Source organism: Dysidea avara, chromosome 13 (assembly GCF_963678975.1).
Source record: "Dysidea avara chromosome 13, odDysAvar1.4, whole genome shotgun sequence".
Taxonomy (NCBI): domain Eukaryota; kingdom Metazoa; phylum Porifera; class Demospongiae; order Dictyoceratida; family Dysideidae; genus Dysidea; species Dysidea avara.
Window position 1 is genome coordinate 12,627,504 of NC_089284.1, and position 14,394 is coordinate 12,641,897.

Sequence of the window (14,394 nt, forward strand, 5' to 3'; positions counted from 1 at the left end):
CTTGCACATCCCTAGAGGCATACTATAGACCACATATCCAATGCTACCTGCATACTCTGTGATTAAGGGGTACCCGTGATTAAGCGCTAGCGTTTTTAGTACAATCACGTGACCTAGGAATATACGTGGGCACTGTTTTCGCGGGAAAGACAGATTCAACACCGGGGTTTCACCATTTAATGGTCCCTACTCGTGACAAATCAACACGTCAACCAGTTTACCTGCTAGAATGCCTCTCCTGGGGAAGAGACCGGTCAGGAGTAGAAACACAACTTCCAGTACAACAGGCTCGACAGCAGGTTAGCAAACACGTGGGTATCATTGGGCTACCGTATAACATGCAGATGTGTAAAGGGATATCATCTATGGAGACCGTGTAGGGTGTACTACTATGAGTAGTGGAATAACTATACCTTTAACTACGTTCGAATTCACTGAACTAGCTGGATCACATCACACAATATTGTTCACACTCCCAAAACAATATTGGGATCAGTTACATCCCTAGTGGCCAGACCAGTAGCCACTTTACCTCTAGGCCAGTGATAATCTCACGTGGCCAGACCCTATTTTCTCAGGGTGATGCTTATTGATCAGAGATTATAAGTGCCCCATTGAAAAAAGGGTCTGGTCCCAGGACCAATACACCAACTTGTTTTCGCACCCTGAACTAGGGTTTTTAAATTCCAAACCATGTACATACTGGAAATAAATGATGGCTGGTAGAACACACAGGCTGTTTTGTGCGGCTGTGCAAAAGCACATATACTTACCCTAATCAATCCCAGTCCACTTCAGCTGTAAAAAATAGTCGCTCAAAACTGCCGGCCATCATTTATGACATTTCCAGTATTTGTTTCATGACGAAACACCCCGAGCCCTAGTTCAGGGTGAGTTGGTATATTGATTCTGGACCAGACCATTTTTCGAGGGGGAGAGTTTGGTAGTGACTACTCCACGTTATAGCGAAATCACAATCAGTTTTATAACAGAGTGGTAAAGTTATGGTATCCACACTTCCACAGCTGATTGTGGGTAGTCTCGGTCACTTTACCCAGTAACTGGCCAAGTCTCATGTGGCCAGACCACGGTGGCGCTTATCAATTAGAGATTATAAGTATGTTCTCAACTGGAATCAGGATGGGATAGAAAAAATAACTTCAACTAATGACACCCTTTTAGGTGAAATCTCTGTATTCAAAATTTCTATCCTAGTCACAGATAGTTCTACAGGTCTCTTGAGTGTCACTGCTCCTTGTGTGCCATACACCTCCACATTGTGACCTTCCATGCCACAACTTAAATTTTGTGTGATCAGCATATTACCCAACATCCTGACAGACTTATACAGCTAAACCTCAACAGCCACTTATGGACCGATAATTTAGATCTCTTATGAAGTACATGTTATCGACCTATTACAGATGACCATTGTAACAAGATGGGTCTTAATAAAGAGGTGGCCTTTAAGTGAGGTTTTGCTGTTTTACCAATAATTATGTTTGATAGGAAAGAAAGCCAAGGTATTAGCATCGCAGCAGCGTAATTCAAGTTTTGAGAGAGTGTTGAGTGAAGCAGGCCTTCACCTGAATGGAAACAAAGACCAGTTTAATGAACTGCTTGTCGATGAGGCAATTTTCAAATACAAACTTGCTCACAAGTTGAAGCAGGACTTCACCTGTCAAATGATTGATGAATTTTGTCATGGATTTTTAGAATTTATTGAGAAACCAGTTTGCTTTAGACAGTGTCTTCTGCCAACATGGAAATCTGAAGACAACTCAAATTCTTCACCAGTTGCTCAGGAGTCTGTGTTTAGAATGTTCCTAGGTATTGAAGTGGTGCAACCAAAAGTTGTAACCATTTTGCTGGAAAAGCTCCCTGAATACATGGAGGAATCTTTGCGGGACGACTCGTTAGCAAAAGAAGAGTTTAAGCAGATTCCTGGCTTGGTTCTGAATCAACTGAAATGGCTGGATTGTGTTGTGGATGGAAAGGAACTTTGCTCCAAGCTAATGGAAATATTGTCTATTAGTTCAGTGGAGTTACAACAGGACATTGTCTCTAGTTTGCCGGAGATACTTGACGACAGCATGCACCCCAGTGCAGCAAACCAATTGAAAGATATGCTGCAGTCAAATTCGCAGCTAACGTCGGCCATCATTCACTGTTTTACAAACATGAATTTATCTGATGCTGTTACCACAGAAATTCTTGATATAGCATTGCAGATAGTTGTCTCTGCCGACCTGACGGATCTACCTGTTGTCTTGAGCTTTATAATGCAGTCTGCAGCTACTTTAGACACTGAACAGATTATTCTACAACTTCGGGATAAGCTTGACTTGCCATCAACATTTGTGGCACCCTTGGTTTCTTCTACTCCTCGATCAAAACAAAAGGGTGGAGGGGACAAGCAAGGAGACAACAAGTACATGATTTTTGATACGATCAAGTCACTGATTTGTTTTCAGACCAAGGTTGCAGATGGATGGATGAAGGTAAGCCAACCCATACCATCTTTTATTAAATAACCATTCATTTAGCAAGTACATGTGTATGTTATATTAGAGTGAGTGTATATTGTATTAGAGTATTTTAGTGAAGCTCCGTATATAAATGAAACGTTGTCTGATGTATTTTGTATGTATATTTGGAGCAAAATATTTGAACTTCAAGTTTATGTCATTTGTGGATTTTGTAACCTGCACGAATGAATGCATAAGGTTTCAATATCGTAAGCTTTGTGAGCTGTATGTTTGCATGGTAGCACAAGTGTCCCTCAAAATCAAATTCAATAGGTTGAGCTGAGCCCACAAATAATAACTCAAGGATGGAAGTTGGCTAATTGTACTCCTTGACCTGCTAAAATCTTCTACACTTTATTTACAGGGGTGTATAGTATAACCAATTATTAATTTCTGAAGTTTTAATACATTTCCTATGGAGAAGCCATAAATTACATGGTCTGATTACTCTGATATGGTGAACTTGTAATGGAGCCAAACCATACATGTCTGCTCTTCACAGTCCTACTTCACACATTTATTGTCCTGGTGTTTCTCTTGAGAGAAAAAAATTGGCTTGGCTCAACGTGGCAACCTGTGTGGTAAACTCCCATAGGCTATTATGTGGCCTGTACATGTGCTTGTTGTTATAAAGTTATTGTTTTTTTTTTGATGAACAGCAGGTAATAATTTTGTGTTTATCATGTTGTCTAGGCAATACAAGGGATTGAATCAGCTCAACAGCACAAGGTGATTGACATTTTTATACTTCTCATTTTGCATTCCACCGGATCAAGGAAAAAATCTGTGGAGTCTCTGTTTAAGAGCAAAGTTAAGGGCGGTTTATTCACTGAGGAATTAATTGGAGAAGTGTTTAGCACTCATGTTCAAGCAATTCAGGATTACTTTCCGTCTATTCTAGCTCTGGCTGAGTTGCTGATGTGTACTAACGTTAATGCTGTGCAGTTATTTGCTGGTGTCCTGTATCGCCACATGTTTACCTGTTTTGATGTGTACTGTCAGCAGGTGAGCTGTGTGTGTGCGTGTGTGTGTGTGTGTGTGTGCGCGCGTGTGTGTGTGTGTGCATATGCATGTGTAGTGTGTACAGTATGTGTGGAAACCTTAGTAGCGTATCTGAACTTAACACTTGATTGCTTCAGTGCTGTAGTTGTTTCACAATTTCACACAAAGTGTTATTAATATGAGCTGAACACATACTCAAACTACACCAGAAGGAGATATATACTTGTGCATAATGCACATATCTAGAAGTAACCTACATATGTATTGCCAATGTAGGAAGTCATAGGAGCACTAGTGACACACATTGGCAGTGGTACAAGTGCAGAAGCTAATTCAGCCCTGGAAGTGTTGGATACACTAGTAAACACTAAACTACAAGCTGTCCAACGATTTACACTGTTGATAAAGGTAATGGATGTACATGTGTGTTGGATGTACTAGTATGTACATGTTGAGCTGAGTCCAGAGAAAACAACTGAAAGAGAAAGATCATTTCAACCATCATAGTGATGACAATGTCAAGAAGAGACTGTGTGGTTTGGCTTCATTACAAGTTCGGAGAAGGCTTGGAGCAAGACTCAGACATTTGAAAATTTTGAAGGGTCAAGCAGTACTACAAATGAACCAAATTTCAAGAACTTGTGTAATTCCATTTTTGAGTCAATGCCATTGAGAAGTCAACTCAACATGTACGTACTACAGACATTGTTATGGTATTGCTGTTCTTTTCAGGAGCACAGGTTGATTTTAACTTACCCACTTTTTGGCTTAATATACTCTAATAGAACAGTCAGTTATTTAGTGATTGCTCTGTTAGAGTGTCTCTTAACAGTAATGTAATTTTATTCTGCAAAAGGTCATGTACTGTCTCTCTAACAAACCTCAAAATTTATGATCTCCAGATCAAAATGCCTATTATGGTCCTGCACTGTCTACCAAGAGCCCATACAAGTATAATAAACTTTCTTATACTATGTGTGTGTGTGTGTGTGTGTGTACCTTGTAGGGTCTCCTTGACTACTTCATTTACATGGACACATCACAAATTCGCAAGCTGTACAGCATCCTCATTACGCTGTCGTTCTGTGGTGAGGAGTCAACTGGTAGTAGTGTACAGGATGAGGTCTATGGTGTTATCCAGAAACAGCTATCACATGTGGAGTCAAAGTGTGTATAGATTATGGTGGGAAAGTTTGGTGGTTATGGCAAAAGTTTGGAAATTAAATGCTCTTTGTCAAACTGGAGTTTTCTCTAAGCTAATTATTTGATTCTTGAACAATAAAATTTTCACCAAAATTTCTGTAATTTCACCACATTTCTCCTACCAAACTCTCCTCCTCTGCGTGACCTGTTGTATAAAAAATTTGAGTACAGTGGATCCTCGCTTATCCAAACTTCAGCCAAACACCTAAATGACTGTTCTATTACACGTTCTATTAAGAGTAAATGTATGTTCTATTAGAATGATTTAATTGGAGCTCTGTATCTAAATCAGTGGGCTTTGGTTATCCAAACAAATCCACCTATCTGAACATTTTGTCTAACTCAAAGATGTTCAGATAAGTAAAGATCCACTGTATGGTGAAACAATGTAATAAGTGATTGTTTTATTAAAAAGTACTTTACTGTGCCAAAACTTGAGACCTCTCACTACTTATATTTTGTTTCATGTAGGTATCGTAAGATGGGAATTATTGGAGCAATGATGATATTTAAGAAAGTTGGACAAGCAGTGTAAGCAATGGGTTCAGTTGTATTACATGTATATTATTTGCTTGTGGATGCCTGTCATTTTTGTCTCTTACTCATGTCAGTATACTGTCAGTATACTGAACTACTATGAGATATTTTACTCCTGTGACATAACTATAAGTTTTAAAGTCCCACGGTATCCCTTAGTGCATAAACTGACCTGGACACTTTGACGACCACAACCATGTTCAGTAGGTCCCAAGGTGTCCACATCTCCAATGTAGGAATTTAACGTTTATTTCTTCATTATTATAGAGAGCTTACATACAAAACACGCGTTACAAAAAATGCTTAACAACTGTTACTATTCAGCCATATTTGAGGGCAGGTCAACAGTACAGTATGAGATGAATAATTTTGCTTTGTCACCTTGAGCTACACATAACATCACTGTCAGATGCTAGGAAAGATTAATAGGTTTTAACAAATGTTGCGGGCTTATGACAACGGCTATCTTAGTTTATGAAAGTGACTGACTTGGCGAACATTTCCCATTCTACACTTGACCATTGACAATGGCTGTAGCCTTCCCTCAAATATGGCTGACTAGCAACAGTTTTTTGTAACACAATATGTCATATATTGTAAACCATCTTGCACACACCAGCCTCCACTGCTGTTCTTTGTGCTATACAGGGAAGATGAAGATGATATGATAGTTGATGAGTCCCTGCCAGGGAGTAGTTCTCAGTTAACTTCTTTCAAGAATTCCACCTATTCAAAACAAGTATAATACACATATGCACCAATGAGTCAGGGATTTTTTTCTGTGTTGAAATTGTAAAGGTTTTGACTATACCTTCTTCTCGTGGGTCTCTCTTGGCTGCTGTTATGTAGTGTTTTGCTGTTGCTCATAGGTGATGCCCGTGCTCAAGATGATGATGGATTTGTGCCAACAATCTGCTGACTCAGCAATTCTGTTTTATGATGAAATGGCGTCGGTCATCAGCTCCAGCAACATAGATCATGAAATAATTGTTAGTCAGTTAATATTTCTATGGCACTTTTGTTCACTACAGTATAGACTCTTGATTGTTTGACCTCAAAACTGAAAACAACTGTACAAAAATGACCATTAGGATATGGCATAGATGGTGAAAAAATGGACTTAGAAACAATTCTCTGAACACTTTAGGTTAGGGAATTTTTTAATAAATCACCTAATTTGTAAATGTAGATTTGTAAATGTCACTAATGTTTTGGGACAATGCTTTTTACTGGTCATGAAAAATCTTAGTCCATTTAAAAAGCCGCACAGTCCCTACTAAAGAGACTTTGTATTAGAACAACACAACATCTAGTTTGAGATATTGTGTGTTGATTGCTGTGTGTTCGTTTACAGGACTACATATCAAAGAAAGTCACATCGGATTTTCAAGACTTTTATTTAATAGAGTCGGAAACTGCTTTACCAAAGTACATATATAAGTGTATGTTGTTGCATGTATTCACAATGAGAAAGTATTTTACATTATATTGATATGTTAGCTTTGTACTAAGAGTGCATTACTTGAAAGCCTTACTGGATTTCTGGTAGTGGCTTCAGTGCAAGCATCATTAAGTATATACACACTGTATGCATACATAATCCATAAATTTCCCAGCATAGCTGTGTTGATTTGTATACTTTCTGTGTATTACACATGTGTGTGTCATATTTACTCATGCTGTCTTCTGTACAGTATATTCGATCTTCCACTGGAATGCTTGTTTGGTTTGGACACTTCTGATGAAGCAAACATCTCACTCAATTTGTTGCCGTTGGTGTTGAAACAACCGTACGTGGAGTTGTCATCATTTCTGTTCTATTCTCGTTGTTGTTGTTGTTGTTGTTGCAGAGCCTGAAATTATAAATTTATGATTTATGTCAAAATGCCTGAACAGATTCAAAAATGGTCAGATGTATGTTCAGCGTTGATCTGACATTATCAAATCTTCACCATAAAATGTAAAGGATTTGTGATACTCTATATCATACTGTTGTGCACAATAGCTACAAAACATTGAATAGTGAACACTAACTACAAAACTAGCTGCAGATACGTGGAAATATTGATGTTATGGATTTAACTAGTGTTGACATTTTGTCAGATCAACACGAGATTTGGTCAGACAAATCCTTAAAATGATCAGTAATGGTCTGATGTCTGACTACTGTAATTTCAGGCACTGTAATGTTATAAACATAGGTAGTTGTTTTGTGGGGACTTGTATTCTTTTGGTACAGATATTTCAATGTGAAACTGGATTTATTTACAGTGTGCTGCAATTATTTAATTTCTGAAGCAACTTTTTGTAGGCCTGACTCAACTACAGTGGAACTTCTCTTATCCGGGCAGTCTGGTACATACTACTGTCCGTATCTCAGAAATGTCCATAACTAAGAAATGCATGCTAATATGCTGAAGTAACTATTTTAAATGTTATTATTGCTATCAGTTTGTACTATACAGTTTAGTGGCTAGAAGGGAAGTCACTACAGGGCATTCATGGTCACTACAGGGCATTCATGGTACTTCCCTGGGCTGTAAAAATGTTTTATCACCTAGCAACCAAGTGGTAGTTATTATTAGTAGAATAAACAAGCCACCTAACTGGTAAACAGTAACCTTTAGGCTCCCTCCTTGTGCTTTCATCTGACCCAAACTTCATTATTGTTACAAGACTACTAGCCATGTGACTAATTTGGGCTGCCTGGACAATGGAGATGATAGAGGTCCAGATAAGGGAGGTTCCACTGTCATTGTGTAGGTAAAACAGTGGACCTGGGGACCCACAGGAATTCAACTCTTGGAATTTTATGCACTTCACAATATTCTATACTTGTACTAGGTACCTCTGCAAGTAGTCTTGACTTGTCAGTCCACTTTTCCCTCCCATCAAGGTGTCTTGCACGATGTTTACACCAATTAGAAAGTATAAGCACCTCTGAAAGAGTGTCTGAAGCTGACTGCATTTACAGGCCACTCACCTGCCCTTGGTCCTTGGATCCACTGTTTTTACCTACCCACTGTGGTCAGGTCACTATGAAATATGGTTCTCTGTGTCAACCAACTGCAAAGTCTAATTTTAACAGTGGCCTGTGACCAAAGTAGAACACTTTACTACATGTGCTGTCTGTCAAGAGTATTATTGGTACTGTATTATACGTTTTGTAGACAACAATCTGTTGCTTCTCTTCGCTGTATGCCATCACATTTCCATCTTCTGCAAGCTGCTGAGGTGGCGTTACACGAGGGATCTCTGGAAGGGATCGATGCACTGTTGGGTATGTTATTAACTCACATATAAGCACAAATGTTAAGATGATAAGATCCAGAAACGACATCGCATACATTAGCATGTGGGGTACAATAATTTAAATAAAGAAATCTGAAATCCTCAACAGACTCTAAGAGCTTGAGTCCTGAGATAGCTCAGAGTTGTTCAGATTAGTGGCAATGCACTGTGTAATAATTCAAATATTGTTCCAGCACTGATCAGTATGTTTACATGGCTTATATATAGTTGGTACACATTCACCTGAACCCCTGCCAAATATAGTAATATCAAAAAAGTGAACATGTGTTCACTCCCAATGGTTTTGTACTGGAACAAGCATGTTTTCATGTTGTAAACATGTTTGCGTGCCTGAATGTATGGGATATTTTTAAAGCCTCATAACTCACTTGTTCTTGCCAGGATCAAAGCACTTTTTTGATTAACAGTTCCAGTGTTTAAAGGGCTTCACAGTGCTATTAAATGTTTGGGCAGCTGGCCCATGTAACAAGAATTATTAACAAGAAATGAGGGCTCAGGTGAATGCAAACAGACTATAGTATGTACACATTGAGCTGGATCCTCAAAAACATTCAATAACTCATGGATGCAATTACACACGATCTTGAAATTTGGCTCATTTGTAGCATGCTTGACCCACTAAAAATATTTCAAAATTGTTTTGTTCAAACGCTGGACACAATATTTCAGTTCAGTAATGTGAAGCCATAAAATGTTGTGTCTTTCCTGAACTTGTAAACCACACGTTTCTGTATGTTAATTCTCTTGAGAGAAAAAAATTCGCCTTTCATTGTTAAGCTGTTTTTCAAGATCCAGCTCAACTTGTACATAGGTACATCATATTTGTATGGGTCCACCTATAACCATACTTGGAGTCTTGAGTCTGCCAGTTGATATACTCAGCTTGCAAAGGCCACTACTGCTAGAATTTGTAACATTTTACTCTGGACTCTATTATGTGATTTTGTTGGCGTTTCCTAATGCTAAAAGTGTTGTGGAACCCACCACTTATTATTATTATTAACGTTTTACAGTGATCAGCGCTGAAGGTCTCTTGTGCTGCAGCCTTAGGATTACCTAACCTATAGTTACAAAGGACTCAGACTTAAACAACTTAATTGTGTTTAGGCTGGTAGCAATTTTGGCTGCCATGCAACCAAATTGAATTTGTACATATGTGTAACCCACTTTACAATATCTTGCATGGTAGTCAGATTCTTGTGTATTCAACTTTTTTTTTCTTTTTCCATAAAGGGTGCTCAATTGTGGGCTGCTCATACCAATCTGACTATGGCAAATATAACTCATCTCAGAGGGAGACAATATGTTTCATGTTGTTTCACATGATCAACTGGTTCCGTGAGTTAGTGACAACGTTTTCTGTCGAGCAAGACATAGAGATGAGGACTAAAGTTGTGAGGAGATTGAAGGCTATCACTGAACTGGAAAATCTGCTGGAAGAATGGATTATTGGTATGTAAGGGTAAATGTGAATACAGAACTCTAGTATGCTAAAATGCTGTTATTTAGAACTATATTTTACGGGTGGAGGAAGTATGCTATCAGAAAGATTTTGTGTTAATTACATACAAAATGGGCTTTGTATCAGCAGTGTTCTCTTCCCTGGTGGCTGCTTATCTGCCATTTTGTATGTTAAGTAATTTATCATGTGACAAGGTCTCCAATAGACCACGTATATTGAAGTCAAACTACTGGGGTTTAATGGGGTTAATTGCACCACTATATTTAGCATATGAAAATCTTTCAATTGCTACATAGTTTTAGCAGTACGCTCCTAAAATAGGTTCTCTGTATAAACGTGTCATATGTACCACCTCTACAGAAAAGGGTGCAACTTCTCCTAAAACAAAGTCGAACTCTCTAGGGGTAAAAAGTCTGTACTAACAAGTCCAGCTTTGGGCTATGTTTTACGTCTGGAATCATGTAATATGGCTGCAGTCAAATTTTAGAAGTAATTCCTGTAATTGAATAAGAATAGAAGTCTACGTAGATAGCTGCTACATCATACATAACAATGCTACGTATATTCATGGTTTGCTCATCATACAGCCACCCCATCATTTTTACCAAGCTTGTCTACCATGTATGAAGCCATTGCTACGTCATCAGCAGTTGCCTCAGGTAAAGGAAAGCAAGGAAGAAAAACTAGCAGTACTTCTACCAGTAAACTGAACCCTTCTCGTATCGGGGACAAGGTATGTATCACTTGTTTACTATAATTGACAAGGAATTTAATTTTGGTTGAAAATAGATGTTAGATGTTTTTGCCTAAGTTAACATCATTGTGACCCCTGTATAATAAGGTCACTTCTGTATGGATAGTGACTTATTTAACCTTGTAATCTTACTCTAATCTTTACCTCTGCTTTTTGTACTCTACTCAGAGGTTTTGCACAGAAATATAGTAATAACAAGAGTATTATTTACTCTAATAATAATATTTTGTTCAGTCACCTGTTTCATGAGGTCCAAAGGTTGTGGTTCAATGGGATATTTCAATGTATTATTTTGGTTATAACTTCTTCATCAGTGTGCTTGTATCGTTCTGTAGGATCTTACTGCTTCTCTGGATAAGGAAAGTGTCAGCTCCGGTGGCAATGTTAAAGCCTTACTGCAGCCATTTTGGAGGTTGGTTGAGTGAGAGAAAGAGAGAAAAAAATGTTGATGTTTCTATACTTTTAACAGGCCATTAGGTTTAAGTGTGTTCAACATTTTATCATATGGTGCTCTACAAAGTTTACCAGAGGAAAATGGTGATGAACATGAGGTAGGTTTGTTAGTTGCCACCTTTCGCTATTGTGATTTTATTTTAGAGTGAAATGATGGAGGTTGGGCCTCAGCAGTTACTGTTTCTGCTACAAGACTTGTATGGTAAAATGAAAATGACATTGTTACCTTCTGTCATTGGTTTCTTTGCCAGTAAGGTGTGTGTGTGTGTGTGTGTGTGCGTGCGTGCGTGCGCGCGTGCGTGCGTGTGTGATGTCAGCAGTTTTTTGCCAGCAAGTATGTATGTACATATGTAAATACAGTAATTCAAACAATGTTGTGTAACCAGCGAGAAACTGGCCAAGAAATGGATTGCATTGTGAGCAAACTTTTAAAAAAAACTGCCAATAGCAAAAAGTACACTGCCCGAGAATCGAACCCAGGTCACAAGAAAGGGAGTTTTGCATGATACCACTACACCAGCAGTGCTTGTGTGATTTCCCATGCTATTTTACCAGTATTTACAGGGTTTGTGAACTGATGCATTAAATTACCTTATGGGGCCAAGACATCTTGTAGAAAAAGGTAGCTAATACAATAGTTGCACTATAGTTAGAAATTTGCTATCAAGACTCACGGTAGTGAGGCGTGCGGCCAAGAAACTACAAAGCGCATGTCCAATTAAAAGACGCGTGGCCACTGCTGTGAGTTATTTACGTGTAGGGACGGTTTTGCAATATTAGCTCTGGATTATGCAACATCTCTCAATAGGTTTGTTACGCAATAATTATTATTTTATTTTTTTTGTAGTAGTAGTAGTAGTAGTAGTAGTAGTAGTAGTAGTAGTAGTAGTAGTTTTCTTGCGACAGGTACCGGTATTAACTGAAAACGCGTATTTAGACATATTTCGTTTTGTTTTTCAACCTTGTGTTACACCTAGCGTCACCTTATACCAGTCAACTTACCCATGTTTGTACAGTCCATCTAGCACTGACATTATCTAATCCTGGTTTGTTCATACGTGTATTTTCTTCGATCAAACTTCTAATCCCTACAATAACTTTTAAAGACACGATGTGGACACAAGCCCTAATGTCTGATAAACAAGTTGTAAAAGCGTGTAGAACCATAAATTCCCTAGGGAAGGTGTTTTAAGCAGAAATCTTTTAAACTCCATTTAGTACCACGCCTCATGTGTGTGTTGATAATTGGCAGATTTCTTATAAACAAGTGTGAAAGCGTCAAGAACGTAGTGTCACTAGAAAAGGTGTTCCAAGCATAATTCTTGTTGCCACACCACACATGGTGTATTAAAATAACTTGTGTGTTCTGGTGGTGCTCAAACCAGCTTGTTACATAGCATTACCCACCCTAACAGCAAGTAGTCACTCCCATTGTGGCTTTCATCATGCATGTCACTTAATTAATACACATGTTACATAATAAAATATATCACATTAATTGTTTGTGACATTAAGACAATAAATGGGACAGTTAGTCCATATCACACAACTAGCTGTACGCCTCATCCTGGAAATTCAGAAGATTATAATCAAAGACAAGATTATAATTAATGCCAAGATTATAATTAATGCCAAGATTATAATTAATGCCAAGATCTTACCAGGCCAGATGAATCTCATTGTCCACATACACTTGACAATTGAGAACTAAAGAACACACATAACATTATATAATTCCTCTGTCTATATAAACTTACTCCCCCGAACCTTGATCTTAGTTACCAAGTTATGTATGTACCACTGCTAGTGAGAGAACGACCAAGTACCCTGTACCTGTAAAATCGACAGGCGGGTGTTAAATACAATACAGCTAAAAATCTGACATTTTTTACACAAATGACAGATTTGGGCATCTGAAAATTCATCACACCCTTGAGGTAATACAAAAATTTCTTAATATACACAGACTGACCTGAAGATACACAACGTCCTTGATGTTACTACAGTCCACGTACACTTGACAATTGAGATACACATAACATTACATAACATTATAAAATTCCTTTGTCTACTTACCCACCCCGAACCTTGATCTTAGTTGCCAAGTTTAGAGCTCTAGCCAAATTACGTATGTACCACTGCTAGTGAGAGAACTGTATGCTATCACCAAGTACCCTGCACCTGTAAAATCGACAGGCGGGTGTTAAATACAATACAGCTAAAAATCTGTCACTTTTTACGTAAATAACACATTTGGGGAATTGAAAATTCATCACATCCTTGAGGTAATACGTTTGAGGATTCACAAGTTAGCTCGGCAGTGACCTTACTACACAGTGTCCTGATTAGACAGGTTTCACTGTACATAAATTTAGTTATTTAGACCAGTATGCAATGTGAATGAGTATTTTTTTGTACAAGCATCATGTACATTACCTTACTTCTTCCACCTACAGTTCCGGGACTTCTAAATTGGCACTACAGTGACAATACTGAAAGCTGTTTGGTCTGTACGGGTACACCTTGTTGATAATCCATCCATGAGATAATTTCAAGCAGGATAATATTGGTATTTGCTGCTACTCAAGTTGGTACCATCACAGAAGTTTTCAGCTTGGTCTCAGTGAATTTGCGCTAGTCAGACTATAGTGCAGACGCCTGACAGTCTAAAACCAATCGCATACACGCGGTTAATCAGTGTGAATAGATGTGGCACTTTGTACACTAGCCTCACTCCTCCTTTCGTTACTGGACCTCCACTCCTCTTTTCGTTACTGACCCTCCACGAAGAGCTGAGTACATCAGTATCCTCACGACTCTTTAATATCCATTCGACTTCTTCAAGTGGTGTACGTATTTTAGGTTCAAATCAGCTAAAGTACGCTTCACCACTCCATTACAATATAACAAATATTTAGTAGTATTCAGTCCTCTCAAGACATGGACTGTCATCAATAATTTATAATGTAAACCGCGTATCGTGTGTGTTCACTTGAGGTGTTACAGGGACTTTCCAAAGATTTCCCCTAAATAGGCCACGTGATCATTGTCAGTTGAGTGGAACTTGTTCTTAGTTATGGCTCTACAATCTGGTACTCGTACTTTAATATATTTTAGTGTTTAGTAATATTATACTTCCCTCT

At 38.3% G+C, this 14,394-nt stretch overlaps 1 protein-coding gene across 1 annotated transcript in view; it reads left to right on the forward strand.

Moving 5' to 3' along the window:
- Positions 1–124: 124 nt before the first annotated feature.
- The window catches only part of LOC136242468 (Fanconi anemia group D2 protein-like), a 41,773-nt gene continuing 27,503 nt past the window's right edge, over positions 125–14,394 (forward strand). Inside the window, exons 1-16 of the mRNA XM_066033896.1 lie at positions 125–299; positions 1,510–2,501; positions 3,222–3,533; positions 3,807–3,938; positions 4,537–4,697; positions 5,205–5,264; positions 5,919–6,009; positions 6,140–6,259; positions 6,625–6,698; positions 6,965–7,060; positions 8,441–8,550; positions 9,816–10,034; positions 10,632–10,777; positions 11,134–11,210; positions 11,268–11,349; positions 11,396–11,506. Of these exons, the coding sequence (XP_065889968.1) occupies positions 230–299; positions 1,510–2,501; positions 3,222–3,533; positions 3,807–3,938; positions 4,537–4,697; positions 5,205–5,264; positions 5,919–6,009; positions 6,140–6,259; positions 6,625–6,698; positions 6,965–7,060; positions 8,441–8,550; positions 9,816–10,034; positions 10,632–10,777; positions 11,134–11,210; positions 11,268–11,349; positions 11,396–11,506 (2,853 nt within the window). The 5' untranslated portion in view covers positions 125–229. The remainder of the gene's footprint in view (positions 300–1,509; positions 2,502–3,221; positions 3,534–3,806; positions 3,939–4,536; positions 4,698–5,204; positions 5,265–5,918; positions 6,010–6,139; positions 6,260–6,624; positions 6,699–6,964; positions 7,061–8,440; positions 8,551–9,815; positions 10,035–10,631; positions 10,778–11,133; positions 11,211–11,267; positions 11,350–11,395; positions 11,507–14,394) is intronic.